We start from the raw sequence: 20,284 nt of genomic DNA on the forward strand, positions 1-20,284 counted from the left end.
ATACGTGTTTCATATCCCTTCACAAACATAAAAGAACTCAGTTGAAGGAATCACTGGGGGCAGAACTTGCACCATTGTAAAAATGTGGCACTTGCTGTGGTTGTCTGTGGGAAACTTGCTTTTATTGTGAGGTTTGGAAGAAAAATATGGGTGGCCCTCAAGATAGCTAGTTTTTAAAGGTTTTTGCCACCAAACATAGTAAACTGAGTTCAATCCCTGGTTCCCACATGATGGAAGTACAGAATCAATTCCTGAAAGTTGTCCTCTGACTTCCACCTCTCATAAGTACACACACACACACACACACACACACACACACACACACACACACAGAGAGAGACATAAAAATAAGATAAATCTTAAAATATCTACCATGATGGCAAAGTACTCTCAAGCAATTTTAAGCTGCACTGAAAGAGATGTCACTCTCCCTCACTCCTTGAATGTCCAGTGAAGCCAGATGACCCACATGCCTTTTCAGAGAAGCCTGTTGGAATGTCCTCCATCTCAGCCAGTCCTCACAGACGACTATGTAAGATGGAGAAATAGATACCAGAAAAGGCTCAGGCAGTGTCCAGCACTAGGACCCGCTGGTGACCAGAGAGGCTGGGGGACAAGTTCTCACACATTCCTTCTGTTGTCCTTAATCTACTGTGACATCTTTCTCTCATCTCTGGAATGACCTTTCTCAGGCTGTTTCACACCAACTGTGTTTCCTGCTCCTTACCTCCCGAATTAAGAGGCTGTGTGACCCGAGTTTGCAGCAGACTGTGTCTTATCGCTGCCAATCACTGTTTGGGTGACCTCAAGCAAACTCCTGCCCTCCTCTCTGTCTTAGTTCTTCTGTAAAATAGGGATACTAGAAGCATTTACCTCATAATCTCTAGAGCATTAACTGACTTATGCCAATACTCTTAAAACAGTGCCTGAAACACTATGCGCCCAATGAGTAGAAGTTCTTTTAGTACTGGTCAAGGTCAAAGCTGCCTGCCTCCCTCTTTATGTGCTCTGTCCCCCTGAGATCTGCCCATTCTCCTCTCTTCAGCCACCCCAACCCCTGAGAGGTTCCCAGATCCATATCGCACTCCAGACCCTCAGTGGCTCTCATCCCACCTTCACTGCAGAGCAGATCACCTGGTTTCTCTTATGGCTTGTCCTTGGACAAGTCCCCTGAACTCTTGGGGCCCCGTCTTTCCAACATATGTAACGAGAGGAGGTTTTTAAAGTAAAATAATATTTACTTTATTTTCATGTGTGTGGTGTTTGTGTGTGCATGCATTTGTGAGTGTACACACACATGTGATGAAGGGGCCTGCAGAGACCAGAAGAGGGCATTGGATTCCTTGGAGATGGAATTACAGATGTTTGTGAGTGGTCTGACACAGGTGTTGGGACTGGAAATCCAGTAATCATGAATGAGTAGCCCCCACTGAAAGAATGTTTGTAATGATCCTCTTAAGAAAGCATCCTCTTAGATAATCTCTGTCAAATTCTCTGACATGATCCTGTGTTGTTCCCTTGCTTTGGAAGCCATTTCATCTCTTAGACTTAAAAAAAAAAAATCTTAATGATGACAACCCTTTCTTAGTCCTTAAAGTCTGAAATCTGAGTTTCTTCTTAGAATAACTCATTTTCCCTATGGCTAGTCAAATACTAATTTCTGTCAAGGGACAAATTATCCCCCTTCATGTGTGTCTCTGTGGCTGGCCACTGCCCTCACTAAGTCCTCATACCACTTTATGTTGGAACAATACTGATGCTTTCCTAATTGGCTGTTCTCCTGGCTCATTCATTCATTCATTCATTCATTCATTCATTCATTCAAACAAATAAACAATTAAGTAACCAAAGGAATTTTGGTTGGTGCCACAACAACAGAAAAAAAAGGAAATTTCCTTTCTGAAGTCTGACTGAACATCTTTTAAAATGACCTAGAGTCAGTCTGACCTCACACATTTCTCCTTGGCGCCTTAAAAGGAATATGCTTTTCCTAATTAGGACTATGCTAATCACTCACAATTATGCTAGGATTTAAAAAATCTGTTTCTTCCTGAATTTTGTCACTGGTGTATAATACTGTTAGTCTCTAAAGCTTGAGCCAGCTTTGATAAATTATATATGTTTATGATTCTTTTATCTTTCAGTATATTTTTGATATCTTATTGATATCTAATAACTATATATTTGGGGGCACAAAATATATTTCATGTCTCATCTATATTATATAATAATCAAATCAAAGTAATTTAGCATAGACATCGTCTTAGCATGGGAAGCATATTCAGAATTTCCTCTTTTAGCTGTTTTGAGTCATACACCATAATTGATTCTTTCCAACTCTGACAAAGGATGGTCCCTGTTGATTACCTTTCCTCAGCCCTTCCCTCCCTCCACCCTCTGCAGCCTCTTGCAATCACTATTCTCCTTTCAATTTCTATGAGAAGTTTTTTGGGTTTTATTTGTGATCCTGACACTTGTTTATTGATTATACAACAAGCAGGGACTTACCCAACCATCAGCCAGTTCAAGTTCACAGATGTATTGGGCATGGCATTCCAGTGGCTGCTCATGATGGTTCGATGATTTGACATGGGGCCAGTCAGGAGGTCCAGCAGGAAGTCTAGTTGTCAGACCATGGAGCTGCATGGGGTTGTGGGCAATTCCAGGGCACCAAAGTCCTATGAGGCTGTCCTTAGGCAGTTATACTCTGGTGGTTGGGTGCTAGTGTGGCATACTGGAATCTGGTTGGTGGTACTCAAGTCCAGTCAGCGCTGCAGGCTTGGGAGTAAAATGTTACACTGAGTCCTTGCTCCGGGTCCCAGCAGGTAGTGGTAATAGCATACCTTGATATTAATTCGGTCATGTTGTTTACATTTTGATTCCACATTATGTATCGCGAGAGTGCGGGGTGTCCAGCCCCTGATTCCAAGATTGTGAGTTAAATGTAAATGCATCATTTGGAACAACATGATTTAAGTGGAGGTTTCCAACAAGGGTAAAGATCAGAGCACAGCATAACAAAACAGCAATGTTCCCAGGATTCTGGCAAGAACCGTGGAAAAGGGCAGTTGGGGTGTAGGTCCACGGCAGTAAGGCATTTATCTGGCTGCCAATTGACCTCTTTGTCATCTGAAGTTGTCCCTTGGTACCTGTTGTCCACAAAGTGTTGTCTTTTCCTGGTTCCACAATTTCCCAATCACCATTCCGATCAAGTTCACAGGGGCATTCCAAGGGCCACTCTTGATGGTCCAATGACCTGGTGTGGGTGTGGTCAGGAGGTCGAGCAGGCGATCCAGTCATCAGACCACGGAGAGGCGTGGAGTCCCAGGGGGCAATTCTGGGGCGCCGGGGCCCTTGAGATCATGCTGTATTCGACTTCTTTCTGTGCATGACTTACTTTGCAATGCCCTTCTGTCCACCCATGTTGTACAAATGACAAGATTTCAGCCGTTTGATAGCTGGATAGTATTCCCTTGTACGTATGCCACATTCTCTTTACCCATTCGACCACTGATGCACACAGAGCTTGACCTTTTTTTCTGGCCAATTGTCAGCAGTGCTGCAGAGCACATGGGGGTGCAGCAGTCTCTCCCCACATATCAGTTTCATTTCCTTTGGACACAAACCTAACAGTAAGGTTGCTTGATCAACATGATAGTTCTGTTCTCAGGTTTTGATGACCCTCATACTGGTCTTCATAACGGCCGTACCGATTGTCTTCTGTGTGTTTCATGTATTTTTGTTTCATTGCTCAAACTTTAATGCTCTAATTTGGGTACCGTGTTTCTTGCAATTTTATGTTCTAATGAGGAAACCTATATTAATCAATAATGACAGCCCAGGATGGTGAGTGTCATGTTGCATGTGGGATGCTTCTGACATGAGGCTCCATGGAGCATCGTTTCTGCCACACCGGATCCTTCCTCAGTTTCCCTTTGTCTCAGAGCATGAAGGCCAACCTTCCACAGCAGTCTCTCTTCCTCTTCTACTTTCAAAGTGTGTATGTCAGACAAGGATTTTGTATTAAAACTACAAATTCAAAGAAAGAATGAAACCTTATACAAGTCACAGAGATGGTCCCATCATTTTTTTAATTAAAAATAAGCTCCATCCTTAGTCATCTAATTTCTTACAAGATTACCTGTCTTTCTACATCTCTAAATCTTCAGTGAAAATACGCTGAGCTCAAGACTGAATTATTCAACCCTGTCCCCTTCCTCTCATGCCTCTTGATTCAGGGATGTGTATGTAGAAGTCACCAATAATTCTTGAATAAAGAAATGAATTATAAAGTAGACTTTGGGCTCTAGATTAAAACTGGAGTTTGATATGAGTGTCATATAAAGGGAACCACAGTATTTAATAGCAAAAAGATGGAGTTCTCCCTAACATATCTGGCCTGGGTTTCCTAGGCACTGCTGCAGGCACCACACGTGCACACACAGATGCTATTACATAACATTTGGCTGCAAGCCGACTCCCTGGGAGATGACTTCATGGACCTGGATCCCCAGATGCCCTGCTGCATCTCCAGGTGGCAGCAGTGAATGGAAGCTTCTTTCCTTTGCTGTGTAGGCAGCAGCCAGGGTAGCAGAGAGTCTCCCTGGAGAAATGTGTAAGGTCAGGCTGACTCTAGGTCAGTTGAAAAGATGCTCAGCCAGACTTCAGAGAGGAGGTTTCTTTTTCCTTTCCCTCTTGTCATGGCACCACCCCAGACTCCTTTGGTTTTGCATAGGACCCAAAAGCTCAGTGATCTAAACGCTGTGTTACACTGTGCAATGTAGATATACTCATTACAGAGAACTCAGGTTCTCATTAACCCTCAGCTGTGCTGAGCAGGGGCCAGTTCCAAGGCCATTGCTTCTTATTTTGTGCTGTTATCTCCATTCTTGTGGTCTTGTGCATGCTGAGATCAGAGCTGGGTCCAGTGTGACTGACACACTCATGCCCTCTCAGCCCAATCTCCTTTCCATGACCTCAGCTCCCAAGGCTTCTGAAGTCAACAGAGAGGTAATGCTCTCCTTGTCTCCCTTCCACCTTGCCCATGCAAGCTTCTTCCAGCTGCCTTTGCAGTGGCATGTTCCTGTGCCTTTCTTTTCCAAAAAAGTGAGGCTACAACAACCGGGCTACCACCAGCATGTCCTCACCTGTCAAGTCCTGGCATTGACAGGACCTTGATGTGACTGTAACATGAATAGACAGGTGGCATCTAATATTGTAATTTGAATGTGAAATGTCCCCTGTAGGCTCTTCTGTTTGAACTCTTTGTCTTTAGCTGTCTGGGAAAGTTGTGGAATCTGTAGGAGACTAAGCCTCACTAGAAAAAATGGGTCATTGGAGGTAGATGCTGAGGCTTTAGAGACCAGCCCTGCCTTCTCTTAACTCTTGCTTCCTGAGTATGGTTACAGTGTGACCAGCAGATATGCTCTTGCTGCTCTGACTTCTCTGCCTGCAGCTGTGCCTTCCCCACTGTGATGGAATGATCCCCCTCAAACTGTAAGGAAGAATCAGTCCGAACTCCCTTATGTTGCTTTCGCTGAGGCATTTTATCACAGGTGCATGGAAAGTAACTAAGACAAATATCAGAAGGATTGAGTCCATCCCACCACATCTGGGTCTGGGTTCTTTTAGATGCTGTAAACACCCACCCAGGTGCGGTTGCTGTTATATAATGCTTGGCCATGAGCTCCTTGCTTGCTTACTCAGGAATACTCAGTCATATGTCCTATGAGACCAAAGGCTTTCACACGTTGTTTGGCACCAGCCTTCAGTTAATGCACCCTTGGGCCAGAAGCCCTGTGTGTTTGCTAAGAAACATCCTGGGTCTTGGGACAAGGTGCCCAACTGTTACTTCCTGGCAACTCTGTCACGTCAATAGTGTCTTTTCCTTCGTTGCCAGGTCAAGAAAGGAAGGCTAAGCCTAAGTCAGGTCACCACTGAAGTCCTACTGCTGTGCTAGGGATCTTCGATCTGATCTTCTTTATTTGGATGTTGGGTTTGAATCTGAAATGCTCCCCCACAGGTTTATGTTTTGAGCACTTGTTCTCCAGCAGGTGGAATCTTTAGGAGGTGGGGCACAGGGGAGAGCCTTTGAGGGTTGCACCAGCCCTGGTTGCTGTCTTGCTCTCTGCTTCCTGTCAGCCATGATGAGACCAGCTTCTACCATGTGTTCCCACCTCTGTGCGCTGAACTGCTCTGCAATGCTTTCTCCACAATTGATTGAACCCCTCTGAAACCATAGGCCAAAATATATCTTTCCTGCCTTAGCTTGTTTCTGTCCAGTATTTTGGCCACAGGTATGCAAAGGTAACTGCTACATTGAGTGTTCTATCCTTTCTATGGCTTGATCACCAGGGTTCTTCTGTTCCATTCTTGAGACCTTTTCAGAAACAGATTATCATCTGATTGCATTTAGTTCAAGGTTCCTAAGAAAGGAGTAAGTATTATTAACCTGGGGCTCAGAAGCTCTCTAAGCTCTCTAATCGTGAAAGTAAATTCTGTGTATGTGCATGTGTATGCATGTGCATATGTTTGTTCATACATACATTTCTCTGAGAAGATCATCTGCAGCGTGTCCTGTTTCCCAGAAGTGTCACTGGTGCCCTTTCGAAGTTTCTGATGCACTGCATTAGAGTGATTACTTTAAGCAGAGAGTTATGCGTTTTGCCTGCATGAGTCTCAGTTTGCCTCATACTTGATACCTTGATTGACCTAGGTGTGGTTTTGAGGATAATTTCCAACTCATGAGCGAGTTTCTTCAGTATCAGGTGGTGAGAGTGTGAGAAGCACGAGCTTGAAGAACTGACCCAGCATCTGCCTTGCCAGCAGGCCTTGCTGGGATGCTGATTTCATCTTTTTACATGTGCTGGGTACATACAGGGCACCCGTCTGCTCCTGTCAGCCAGTGTCAACAAGAACAATCACAGAAACATTTGTGTATACGAGGCATTGTCCTGCAGTTTTTTACACACATTTTCTTATTCAACAGAGCAAGCCCATGAAGTAGGTATTACTATCTCTATTTTTACAGATAAGGAAAACTGGTTGTGAAAATATTGATTTGGGGACTGGAGCAATGACTCAACAAGGAATGTTTCCTGTTCTTGCAGAGGACCTGAGTTTGGTTCCCAGCACCCAAGTCAAATGGCTCATAACCACCTGTAACTCCTGCTCCAGGGGATCCAACACCCTCTCTGGGCTCCACAGGCACCTGCACTTAAATGCACATATCTACACAAATATAATTTAAAATAATAAAAATTCTTTAAAGAAGAGATTAATGTGTTTAAAGACCTAAATTATGTAAGCCACAGAATGGAATTCAAACTTATGTTGCTTGGCTCCAAGTTTGCATCCTTTTTTAAAAAAAGTTTAATGTATATTTTATTGAATTTTTGTGCATTTCATGTAATAAATATTAATCATATTTAGACCCCCTCCCTTATTTGCACCCTCCCATAGCATCCCCCCACCACTGGATTTCATGCATTCTGTCATATATGTTAAGGTCTGTCAAGTCAAGCTTATGTACCCAGGTGTCCTTTGGTACAAGTTCATCCACTAGAGTCTAGTCAACCTATCTAGAGTCACACCCTTAAAGAAGATCAACTATCCCTCACCTAGGAGTTATAAGTTGCCAATAGTTCCTTGGCTAAGGTTGGGGCCTCCTGTCCATTTCCCCAGTTCTGTGCTGGGTTTTTGTCTGGTTGAGTCTCTGTATGGGTCTTATGCATGCTGTCTCCCATTGCTGCAAATTCATATGAGCAAGGTCCCAGAGACCTGGAAGACTCTGATTCCTTATGTTCATGCACCAACCCTGGCTCTTACAATCTTTCTGCCCCCTCTTCCACAATGGAGCATCCTTAATAACAAAAATCCTTTATGTGGATTTATAAGGCAGTGTTTGTAAAAAGCAGCTGACCTTACTAAGGTACGGAGCCCAGGGACTGAGATGTGGCAGGCACAGTTCTACTTCCTTTCCTTCTCCCCAAGTGATGGTCCCCTCGGCTCTTGTCCCTCTGATATGACTTTTCTTGTCCACCCTGTGCTTCAATTGCATTTGCTCCCGATGGGCAAACCAGAGCTGTCCATGAGGGTTTACACTGAGTCCTGACACCTGCAGGTTCCTTTCCCCTGGACTTGCTCCAAATGCCTGTTCTTGTCATCTTCCTCCCTCTCCCACTTCCTGCCCCAAGCTACTGATGGATTCCTTTATTCTTGACCTAAATGGGGCTCTGGGATCCACTCCATCACTGGGTTTCCCACCCAGTGGAACCTTCCCCATCTTCTCTTCCTACTTCCCCAGTCCCAAAGAGGACATTCCATGTCCCAGCAACTTCACCTAAAACTTCTTTTGGAGACATCCCTCCTCTCCACCCAAATCCTCCGGCTCTCATCTAGCTTCTTGTCTTGCTCCTGACCTGATAGCATTCTGCTGGAAGCCTTCTCCTCAACTCCACCCTTCACACAATCCAGCCACACCCTCTCTTCCTTGGCACCTCTTCATAATGTGATACGTGGTTAGAGCTGGCCATCCACCAGACGTGGTACTAGAATTTGCATGTAATGTTTTGCCATAGCAATTGTTCATCAACGTGCAAGGACAGTACTTTTCATGAGTCAGAGCTGGAGGAGAACCCAAGCCAGTTTGCCTTTGGTGTACAGTTTTCAACCTCTGTGCTATGATACATGGACAGGGGCCAGTCCTTCCTTGGTACAATCAAGCACCCACCTACTTTGGCAGACCTGAGGTTCTGTATTCCCTGCTCAGGCTTACACTGGGTGGTATTCTTGCTGCAGTCCTTCTGTCTGACCAGCCCTACAACATCGCCCTTTAAGGCTCAGCCCAGGTGCCACCTACCCCAGGGACACCAGTGACTCTCCTGAGCTAGATGGGCTGCTGCTGCTCTGAACCCTGGTTAGATCCATGTGTGCTGTTCTCATTTCCACCCATAGACTTTCTGAGGTGGGGGAATTGTCTGTCCTTGAACCTCCAACCCATAGCACAGATCCTGATCTAGGGGTCATGGGCCATTCAGGGTGGCCCATGGTGCATTTGTCTACTTTTCTCCTGTCTCAGATAGAAATGTCCCATGAGCAGCTATTGTGTCTATGTGATTGGCTTCACGTAGCAAGTGCTCTGCTACAATGCAGGAGGAGACATCAAATTAGGCACAGAGAGATAACAAGGACTTTTGTTGTCTATACTTTGGGTATACAGATGCAAGCCCAGAATCACAGGGCGACAGTGTGACAAGTGTGCTCCTGGATTCTACCTGTTCCCTGAGTGTGTTCCCTGCAATTGCAACAGAGCTGGTACTGAACCTGAAGTGTGTGACCCAGGGACCGGGACTTGCCTGTGCAAGGTAAGGCAGGTCATGTGATACTTGGGACTTTGCTGCCAGTCAGGGAGTTCTTCAAGGGGCCTGACCTATGATAGGTTTCTACAGTGTATGTGGCATTTCATGGCCATTATCTCCCTTCATAGGAGTAGTTGAGGAAAAGACTTCTCTCATCCTTTGGAAAGGCCACAGACCCCCTTGAGAATCTGTTGGCAAGGAGAGCTCTTTTCCAGAAAAATCAACATGAACTTTTATCTACAATGTCAAGAGGTCCATAGCTTTCTTAAAACTTGTTCTTGGACCACAGATACAGCCTGATTTGACAGGTGCTGCCATCTTATAGGTGGGCTCTGAGTCCCCGCAGGTGTTTCTAGGTGGTGGTAAGTTGGGAAAATTGGTTTCCTCATGCAGTGAATCCTTGTAGTGCTGTCTTTCTACGTTCAGGACACCAAAGACTGTTTTACAGAACTCAAGAAAACTTCTCTTCCACTTGTGTGTGTGTATTATAGAAGTTTAAACAAAGTGATGCAAATCTTAATAGCTTTGCATGTTTTGTGAGCACCCATCTCGTGTGGGTATTGAACTTGTGCAAGCAACGAATTGCAATAGCGGGGGATCTTTTGAAGAAATGAGGTCTTGTTCCTCATGTTTTACTTCAACAGGAAAACGTGGAAGGCCCAGAATGTGACATGTGTCAAGAAGGATCATTCTACTTGGACTCTGCCAATCCGAAGGGTTGTACCAGATGCTTCTGTTTTGGAGTGAATACACGCTGTCACAGTACACACAAGCGAAGAGCTAAGGTGTGTAAAAATTAGTCTTTGGCTTCTCGGTGAGCATTTTTAACTGAGGAACAAAGGGGGTGGCATAAAGCATGAAATGTTTTGAACATTAATGGTTGAACTAACCACAGTGGCCCTCACTGCTCCTCGGGCTGCAGCACTCTCTCCATAGAGCCCCTAGTTTTCCTTACTATTTAGATCTCTGATCAAATGTCACAAGCTCAGACTCCCCCCCCCCCCCGTAAAATAGCTCATCCTGGTCACTCTCTGCACTCTTCTTGTTTTCTCCATAGCATTTAGCACTTTCTGGCATCTTGTGCCTTCAACTTTAAAGATTTTGCTTCCTTCTCTGTCAGGAGAATGTAAATTCCATAATATATCCCAGGATCTAGGACACAATTGATATCTAGCAAATAATTCATTAAATGGATGGAATTTGTTGTTGTGTTTATCAGCTTTCCATTACTGTAAGAGAATACCCGAGACAGTCAAGTACAAGAGGAAAGAAGTTTCTTTGACCCATTGTTTTAAAGGTTTTAGCCCATAATTGGTTGGCTCCATTGTTTTAGGGCCTGTAGTTGTAGGGCAGTTAATCACGGTGGGAAAAATTGTTCTAGTTTCCTTTTCAAATGTTTTACTAAATCTTTTCTTTGGCTCCTTTGTGGTATGTGTGTCTGTGTGTATATGCTCATGAGAGAGTGCATGCACATGTGTGCACATGCATGTGGAGGCTAGAGGTCAATGTCAAGTGTCCTCATATATTATTTTCCACATTATTTTGTGAGACAAAGTCTCTTGCTGAACCTAGAGCTTGACAGTTTGGCTACACTGGCTGAGCTCCTCCTGTCTTTAGCTCTCCTTCTCTAGCACTGAGACTACAAGTGCATGCCACCAACATCCAGCTTTTTTTTCCTCAATGTATATTTTTATTGAATTTTTCTGCATTTCATATAATACATTTTAACCATATATAGACCCCACCCCTATCTGAACCTCCCATATCCCCCACTGGATTTCATGCATTCTGTTAAGGTCTATCAAGTCAAGTTTGTGTACCCAGATGTCTCGGTGCAAGTTTAATCAGTCTAGCTAGAGTCACTCCCTTAAAGAAGATCAACTCTCCCTCACCTAGCAGTGGTCAGTTGCCAATAGTTCCTTGCAAAAGTTGTGACCTCCTGCCCAATTCCCCCAGTTCTATGCTGGGTTTTTGTCTGATTGAGTTTGCCTGGGTCTTGTGCATGCTGTCACCATTACATCCAGCTTTTTTGCATGGGTTCTTGGTGGATTAAAGCTTTCAGGGCAAGCGTTTCGCCATCTCCCAAGCCTCGTTTGTCTACTTTTAAATTTGCTTTCGTGAAACTAAGACTTTAGTCATCTTCATCAGTCCAGGAACCAGTAGTGTCATACATAGAACATCTATATCTCACAGAATATCTTAGATCCAAGTTTTTCAAGGAAGATCATTTTACATATTTTACTGCCTACTTCCTAAATGGAGGGCAGATTGATAATTGAAAAAAAAAGTTTGTAGACCTGCTGTGAACTCACCTCTCCTTACCCGTCTTGGAACTAGAAAGCATTATTCCTAAGTGACTCCTGGTCAGTTATTTGTTTTTCCTTCTGCTAAAATGGACCTGGCTTCCTTTGCAACCAGGGAAATACTTGATCTTGATGTTCCACTTAGAGAAACATAATGACAGTAGGCCACTGTGTTCTATAACACACTTTCTTTTATTTGTTTTTTAAAAATTACCAGCCCCCTTTTTAAATTGAGTTCTTTGACAATTTCCTACATGCATATAATGCACTTTTTTTACTCTTTCCCTCTACCCTCTCCTTCCCACCCCTCTCAACCCCTCCTCCTCCCTACTTGTTCCATTCCTAGATTCATGACTTTTGATATTTTTTTTATGACCCCTTTCTTTGATCAGAGCTATTTATGTGACCACTGGATTGTAAATACTCTTTGAAGCCTGGTGGGGTCACCAGTGGGCACACAACTAAAGGCAATGACTCCTTTTTTTCCTGAACCTATCTATAGGAAATAGTTCATCAGTGATAGGCAGGACCCCGAGTCCCTCTTCCATCCTTCTTTATATTGATTTTACCTTTTCAATATGCCCACAGCCTAGTTATTATTCATACACTTACCTGATGATTATTTGAACATTCATTAAACAACTGCTAAATGTCAAGAGCCAAGATGCGTGCTAAAATACAAAGATAAAGCCCACATCCATATGGTCACTGCCCTTTGAGGACTGCTGACCACAATGGCTCAAAGGGGAACAGAGGGATGTGAGGGTCCTGTCATGGGACTCCCATGGAAGGCAGGCTGGAAGCAAGATGAATAGGGTCGGGGGTGTGGCTCAGTGGTGGACTCTATACTTTGCATGAGTGTTTTAGTTTGCTTTCCACTGCTGTGATAAACTCCATGACCAAAAGCAACACGGGGAGGAAAGGGTTTGTTTTAGCTTCTGAGTTACAGGCTGTCATCAAGGGAAGCCAAGGCAGGTACTCCAGACAGGAGCTTGAAATAGAAACTAATGGAGAAACGCTTATTGGCTAGCTCCCAGGCTCTCGATTAGCTACCTTTATTATGTAGCCCTAAATCACCTGCTTAGGGATGATAGCCCACAATGGGCTGGGCCCTCCCACATTAATTAACAATCAAGAAAATGCCCCTATAGACATGCCCACAGGCCAACCTGATAGAGGCAATTGAGAATCTCTTCCAAGGTGACTCTTGCTTGTGTCAAGTTGACAAAAACTAACCAGTACAATGAGTTTGATGTTACAGCATAAAAATGATACATAAAAGAAACCTCTGATGCTAGGTGGTCATTGTCTGGGTCTTTCAATGACACATAATGTAGCCATCACCCAAAAGGCCACAGGATGCATTACCCTAACTTGCTTTTATGTTGCAGTTTGTCGATATGATGGGCTGGCGTCTGGAGACAGCAGATGGAGTTGCTGTCCCGGTCTCCTTCAACCCAGGCAGCAACAGCATGGTTGCAGACCTCCAGGAGCTGCCGTCATCAGTCCATAGTGCATCCTGGGTGGCACCTCCATCCTACCTGGGGGACAAGGTAACGATGGTCTGTTGTCTGTCTGAACCCTCTGTGGGCCTCAGCTATCACTGCATAAGCATCACTTACCAGGGGTCTGGAGGAAAGCACCTGGAATTTCAGGTTATTAATGTTCAAAAATGAAGCTAAGCAACAATGTGGATGTTCTGCCTCTACCATGAGAGGCTGCATAAGCAGCTTGTGTGCCTGTGTCTCACGTGCATGAGCCCTCAGCAAAGAACATTTTGTAATTCCTGCCAAAGAATTTTCCTCTGGAAAAATATATAATTATTTAAATAATATCTGTTGCAAAAGGGACAGGTGCTTCTGAATGCCAGTGCTGAGATTTCTTTGTTTTAAAGTAGAAAGACTCCATGTCAGGGAAGCAAAAGCTGAAAGGTGACTCATAATCGCTAATAACTTCACTTTGGAAATGATACAGCCTTCCTTCTGCTTTGTTTTGCTCATGAACTTGCTAGAAATGTCACGAAGTCCAGCCTACGCTCAAGGGGAGGGCAATGGAGCTTCACTTCTAGGAAGAGGAAGATCAGAATCTGTGGATATGTTTTTGAAAACCACCTTAGCCTATCAAAAAAGGCAATTCTTAGTCAATAAGACGATTCGAGGCATTCCCTGGAAATACTTCTAGACTTGAGAACACAGCTCTAGGAGGCTTCATCAGGTTGCAGGTTCTAGAAGCTTCTGTGGTTTGAGATCAGGGCTTATTCTCCAACTGTTCCCAGTTGGTGTTTCCCCAGAACAGCATTTTGTTCTCAGCTGAGGTGATGTTGCTCTCATCTTTCCTCCTTGGCTGACTTTAAGGGTGGGAGAGACCAGAAGCAGAGGTAAAGTAGTTGACAAGAAAATGTGACTTTCACTGCCACAGGGCCACCACGGTCACACTTGCCCAGTCTGCATCTCTGAGGGAGCAGTTGATCATGGCGTCTCTCTCCAGCAGAATTCAGAATAACATAGAAAATAGTCGCTCTCTGATTTCAAGGGAATTTTATTTTGGAAAATCTATTTTGAAGAGGTCCATTTTGCAACTGAGATTACCCAAGTCTCCCAGTTGCGTAAGAAACCAGTGGTCTAGATTTCCTAGAATTTTTATGGATTAAGCAAATATTCTGATTTAGTAGTCATTGAGGAAAAAAAATATCTTATTTCTGCCAGTATGGGTATTATTTTTGCTTTTTAATAAAAGTATATTCTTGGTGATCAACAGCATCTTTGTGCTAAGCATTTTCAATAATGTAAAAAATGATGTAAAGTAGGAGATTGAAGACCATTTCTAGTCCCACTCGGAAGAGGTCACCTTTGCCTACAAGCATCGTAGTTAATGTCAGTCTAATCTTTTTCAATGCTTGTGCTACTGATGCTGTCCGTTCAATTTTAGGTTTCCTCGTATGGTGGCTATGTCACCTACCAAGTCAAGTCCTTTGGTTTACCTAGAGATATGGTTCTTCTGGAAAAGCAACCGGATGTGCAACTCACTGTAGGTATTATGACCCAAGCAGCAGGAAGTAGTGCTTTCAACTGGGGCTAAGCACAGTGTTGGATTAAGTTGTGTCTGCTATTTTGAAGACACTGACACAGATACTGGCAAGAGGCCACTTTGCTTTGTGTGTGTGCATGTGTGGAGGCCAGATATCAACCTCAGTTGCTGTTCTTCAGGCACTATTCACCTTGTTTTTGAGACGGGTTTCTCACTTGGCCTGGAACTCAATGATTAGGCTGTGCTTGCTGGCCAGGAAGCTCCAGGGATCTGTACCCAGTTTTTACTTGGGTGCTAGGGGTTGAATACAGGCCTTCATGCTTGCATGGCAAGTGCTTTACCAACTGAGCTATCTCCCGAGCCCCAGTTTTGAGTTCTTGAGAAGTAACACACACAAGCTATGTACCCAAAGCTACAGGCCATGAAAATTCCTCGAGACGGGGTGATGCCACATCCTGTTTTGATAAGCCTACAATATAGGACAAAATTCCTGGAATGTGGGTTAGGGTGGCCTCACTGGAAGTGGATTCTATTTCTGCTTTATTTGGGAGGATCTACTGTGGCTGGAACCCAGAGGGAACTCACAAGCACTCTTCTGCCTGCCCACATTTCTGCCCTATGTGCTATGATGCAAGCTTCCAATTCCAGCCTCCTGGAAGGTTTTTCTGCACCATTCATAATAAACAAGGACCCTTAAATCTCATGCCTCCTCATGGGGCCCCACGTGCTTGGTAGATCTGTGTGTTCGAGCATTGCTATGCTGTGTTTTGCTTTTATTGGCATACAAATGTACTGGATTATTATTAAAACGGAAAGGAATCTTTGCAGAACATAATGAAAATTAAACAGCAGAGATTGTTTATTCATATAGCCTTACCGAAAGGCAGCTCTGCAGGACAGCACTGCCTCAGTAGGGTTGAGCTTCCGCTCTATATGCTGCAGCGCCTCTTGCAGTGACTCCTGTGCTTTTTACTGCAAAGTTTATTATGCACACTCCTGGAATGTCCTGGGAGGTAATGACCAAAATCTCCCCTTAATTTCACCTTCAGACATGGAAAATAATTTAGGCTCCTGAAGCATTTTCTTTGCTGCTTTGTTCTAAGCCACTGTAATTAAGAGCCTTCAGGGGCATGTTCCTTAGATTAAGGTCTGAAGTGATTTGTGATCCTAGATAATGCTCTGCTTTCTGAAACCCCAGCCTTTGGGTTTGGAACTGCCACAGAAAAGCTGGGCTGGGACATAATGTGACTTGGGATGGAGTTGCTAGTGGACGTGGACTAGCCGGTTCTGCCCTGTGTGAAGCTCCCCAAGAGTCACTGAATGGGGTGGGTGGGGAGGTTGAGAGTGAGTAGGCCAGATCCCCCGGGGCAGGGCCAGAGTCTCCAGCCCATTTCTCCATCTACTCGCTCTTCTTCCGCTTCAGTGTGCTGACCATACAAGCTGCGAGGCTGGGCTCTGCTATGCCTTCCTCCACCCCCACCCTCCCCAGCGGTCCATCCACCAATCTGGTCCTGTGATCAGTCACGAAAACAGTACTTCCCACATTTACTGCAAAGCATGATTTAAAAATTATTTTTATGCACCTTTTAAAACCATTTTCAGTCAGAGCAATTCCCTTGATTTCCCATTTGTGAAAATGGGTTGTATTGGCTATTGTTCATCTGTTTCCCAGTCGGAAATTCTTTCACTGGTCAATTCCATGCTGTTTAGCATCTGTTCTGATATGGAGATAGATCTCAAAGCATGCCAACCAAGGCACTAATGCATTCATGATGTTTTCTTTAAACAGGGTCAGCGCATGTCCATCATCTATAAGGAGCCCAGTAATCCACAGCCAGATCGGCTGCATCATGGGAGGGTGCAAGTGGTTGAGGTAAAAGACTCATTAGAGGATCTTAATCATCCTGTTTGTTCTGGGGTTTAGTTCTCCCAGTCGCAATTCTCACTTATTTTAAGAGTATTTTTAAAATATAAGTTACATTTATGTAGAAATAAGTATATATATATGTATTGCATATAAAGTATATATGTTATACACACATGGTTAAAAACACCCAAATGCTATAAAATATAATAGAATATATAGTGTTTGGCATGCAGTGGCTTTGTTTGCATCATCTTTATGGTGCTTTGGTAGTACCTTCTCATTTCACAAATAATTACCCTTGTCATGTGTGTGCACGTGTGTACAGTCCAGAGGACAAACTCAAATATCATTCCTCAGGTGCTGTTCAACTCAGTTTTGTTTTTAAGATAGGCTTTCTCACTTGGAGCCTCCTAAGTAGGCTGGTGAGAGAGCCCTAGGCTCCTCCTGTCTCCACCTTCCTAGCACTGGGATTATAAAATGGCACCGCCACGCCCACTGTTAGGAGGATTCTGGGCACTGCACTGAGGTCCTTGTGCCTGCAAGGCAAGCACGGACTGAGCCATCTCCTCAACCCCTATCCTTGTCTTACGGCCTCCATGAGCTTATAAATGCCATGATGTCACTTCCTTTCATCCTTAAGTCTCCCTTTTGATTTTTATTTTATGTGTATGAGTGTATTGCCTGCATGTATGTAAGTACACCTATTTATGTGCCTGTGGAAGTCAGAAGAGGGGGTCGGATCCCCTGGAACTGGAATTATGTGTTGTTAGTTGCCATGTGGGTGTTGGGACTCGAATACGGGTCCTCTGTAAGAGCAGCCAGTGCCTCTCAACCACTGAACCATCTCTCCAGTTCCAGAATCTCCCTTAATACATAGGACTTAGTCAGTGCCCAAGAAATGTCCAACATAGATGGAAATATCTTACACCAGAAAAAGTAATGTAGCTAAAGAAAGAAATCCTCATCAGTTCATAAAATATCTTATTACACCTATTTGATTGCTAACATTCCTTTAAATTGGTGTTCTATTTATATAATTAAGTATAAGCAATAATTCAAAGTAAAATGTTTTAGTCCATTGAACTCACAGAAATATTTAACATTTCTGAACAGACACTACATCTGTTCAATAGAACATTTTTGCTATAAAAAATGAAATCATTAGTACTTACTACAAAAAAAATGGTGGAGAAAGGACTCCTAAAAATTCTTGTATAAAATCAATAAGAAAACAGGCAGAATGACCATAGTTAACTTTATCAGGACCCTAGAAGCTAGTCAAAGGCTTGGAATTATATAGAAAGTGTTTTGTCAAGAGAAAAAAAAAAAGAATTGCTGTCATAAAAAAACACTGTGATGAGCACCGTGGTGTTAACCTAGTCCTATTCCATCCTCCCCCTCCTTCTCAATAGGAATCTTGCAAAAGAGATTGGAGCTCCTTGAAAAATCTCCTTTTGAGAGAATTGTCATGATGGGTTTGGAGGTTTGGGGGAAGATCCCACTTGCAAAGCTGTCTTTAGTTGACCTGATTGGGACTTTTCTCCTGGGAATGTTGAAATTATTTCAAAGTCATCATTTAATTTCAGGACTGTCTGGGGTAGAAGGTAATCATGCAGCTTAAAATGCAAAAGCTAGGGGATGAGCTATCCATGGAGGCATTGGAGAGTTATTTTTCAGTTGTGTGTGTATATGTAATTGAGTATAGGTGCCCATGGAGGCCAGGAGAGGGTATTGGATACCCTAGAGGTGGAGTTATATGTGGGTGTGATATGCCTAACATGGGTGCTGGGAACTGAACTTGAATTCCCTAGAAGAGCTGCAAGCACTCTTAACCACTGAGCCATCTCTCCAGCCTTCCATATGGGCTTGAAAAGCTCCATCATAGTCATGGGGATATAGAAGGCTACATTCAGGGCTGTGCCCACTTTCAGGCACAGCTGAAGAAAGAGCTGAGAAGGCCCTAACTGCTCACCTCTGGCTCACCTGGAGGCTATGTGCAGTCAGGAAGTGGAGGCTAAGGCAGAGCTATCAACTGCCTGGCTGAGAGTTGAAGAGGTCTATGTACACAAAGCCATTTTGCAAAGATTAGGAGAGTTGTTGGCTCTGAGAACTTGAGAAAATATCTACCCAATCATTATCTGATCACTAAGCTGATCACTAATCAGAGACTGTAGGTGGCCACATGTGACAAAGATGCAGACTTTACAGAATTCACTCAGAAAAGGGCATTAAACAATAACAATAAATCCTTGGTAGTAGGGCAAGTATGACTTCCTGGGTTGCCAAATTATATTAAATGTCCAGCTTCCAAAAAGCTTAAGGACAGTTGAAGAAACCAAAAGTATGGTCCATACAAAGGAGAAGCCGGCAAGCAATACTCTGTCACAGGGATGTGTGTTGGAGACTAGATATTACACTTAACAGACAAGATTTGAAATCAGTACTTTACATATGCTCAAAGATACCATGTCTAAACAGCTAAAGGTACAGATGAGAACAGTGTCTCATCAAATAAGGAATATCAATAAACAAATAGGAATTATATTAAAAATAGGAATTCTGGGGTTGAGGAGCTGGAGAGATGGCCCAGCAGTTAAAAGAACTTGCTGCTCTTGCAGGGGACCAGAGTTTGGTTCCCAGCACACAGGCCAGGCAGCTGACAACCTGTAACTCCAGCTCTAGGAGATCCAATGCCCTCTTCTGTCCTCTGCGAGCACCCACATGCACACACACACACACACACCACACACACCACACACACAAGTACATGCACACACATGTACACACACAAGTAAAAAATAAAATAATTCTTTATAACAAATATTAAGAAGAGACACCAGAGAGCACACTTCCTTTCCAGCACATGAAGATATAATGAGAAGGGTCGTCTACAAATCAGAAAGACAGCCTCACCAGAAGCTGAAGCAGCCGGCACCTTGATGTGGAACTTGTAGCTTCCAGAACTAAGAGAAACTATATTTCTTGTTTAAACCACCCAGTAATGGCGTTTGTTATGACAGCCCCAAGTGACTAACAATGGGTTCAGAAGCAGACATGAACAGGTCCAAGGACGAATCACCAAATTTGAAGTTCAGGTGTAGCAATGAGATACCAGAGAGAGAAAAATATTTGAAGAAGTAACTATTTCCCAAACTCGATGAAAGTCATTAATGTATATATATACACCAAAACTCCAACAAGCTCTAAACAGGATACATGGAAGTGAGTCACACAAACATAGCAAACAGGCAGAATGACGAAGTCAGGGAATAGAAAAAGCACTGATCCTTCACATGCAATTGGCCCTCAGTAAGACCAACAGCTGAAGGTCAGAAGGTACTGGGTGAGACATTCAAGCTACCGAAAGAAGCATCAGCTCAGTGGGTAAAGTTGCTCACACCACCAGGGCTGATGACTTGAGTTCAGTCCCTGGAGTCACATGGTAGGAAAAAAGAATTGACCCTTGCAAGTTGTCCTCTGGCCTCCACTGCAGCTCGTGTGTGCACATACACCAAATAAATAAATGTAAAAAAATCACAAGTACTGAAAGAAACACGATGTCAACAAAGAATTACATACTCAGAAAAGCATCCAAAAGATGAAGACATTTCATTATATATGTATGTGTGTATACACATAGATATGTACATACATGTAAATACATATGAAAAAACAGAAAATTAATTGCTAGCCAACTTCCTGACAAGAACTACCCCAGGAAATCCTTC

General features: G+C 43.5%; 1 protein-coding gene across 1 annotated transcript in view; it reads left to right on the forward strand.

Moving 5' to 3' along the window:
* The window catches only part of Lama3 (laminin subunit alpha 3), a 265,360-nt gene that overhangs the window by 167,097 nt on the left and 77,979 nt on the right, over positions 1–20,284 (forward strand). The window contains exons 33-37 of the mRNA XM_008847651.3: positions 9,221–9,365; positions 10,004–10,144; positions 13,054–13,215; positions 14,591–14,689; positions 16,479–16,562. Coding sequence (XP_008845873.1) covers positions 9,221–9,365; positions 10,004–10,144; positions 13,054–13,215; positions 14,591–14,689; positions 16,479–16,562 — 631 coding nt within the window. The remainder of the gene's footprint in view (positions 1–9,220; positions 9,366–10,003; positions 10,145–13,053; positions 13,216–14,590; positions 14,690–16,478; positions 16,563–20,284) is intronic.

Source organism: Nannospalax galili, unplaced genomic scaffold (assembly GCF_000622305.1).
Source record: "Nannospalax galili isolate Female #2095 unplaced genomic scaffold, S.galili_v1.0 scaffold162, whole genome shotgun sequence".
NCBI classification, from domain to species: domain Eukaryota; kingdom Metazoa; phylum Chordata; class Mammalia; order Rodentia; family Spalacidae; genus Nannospalax; species Nannospalax galili.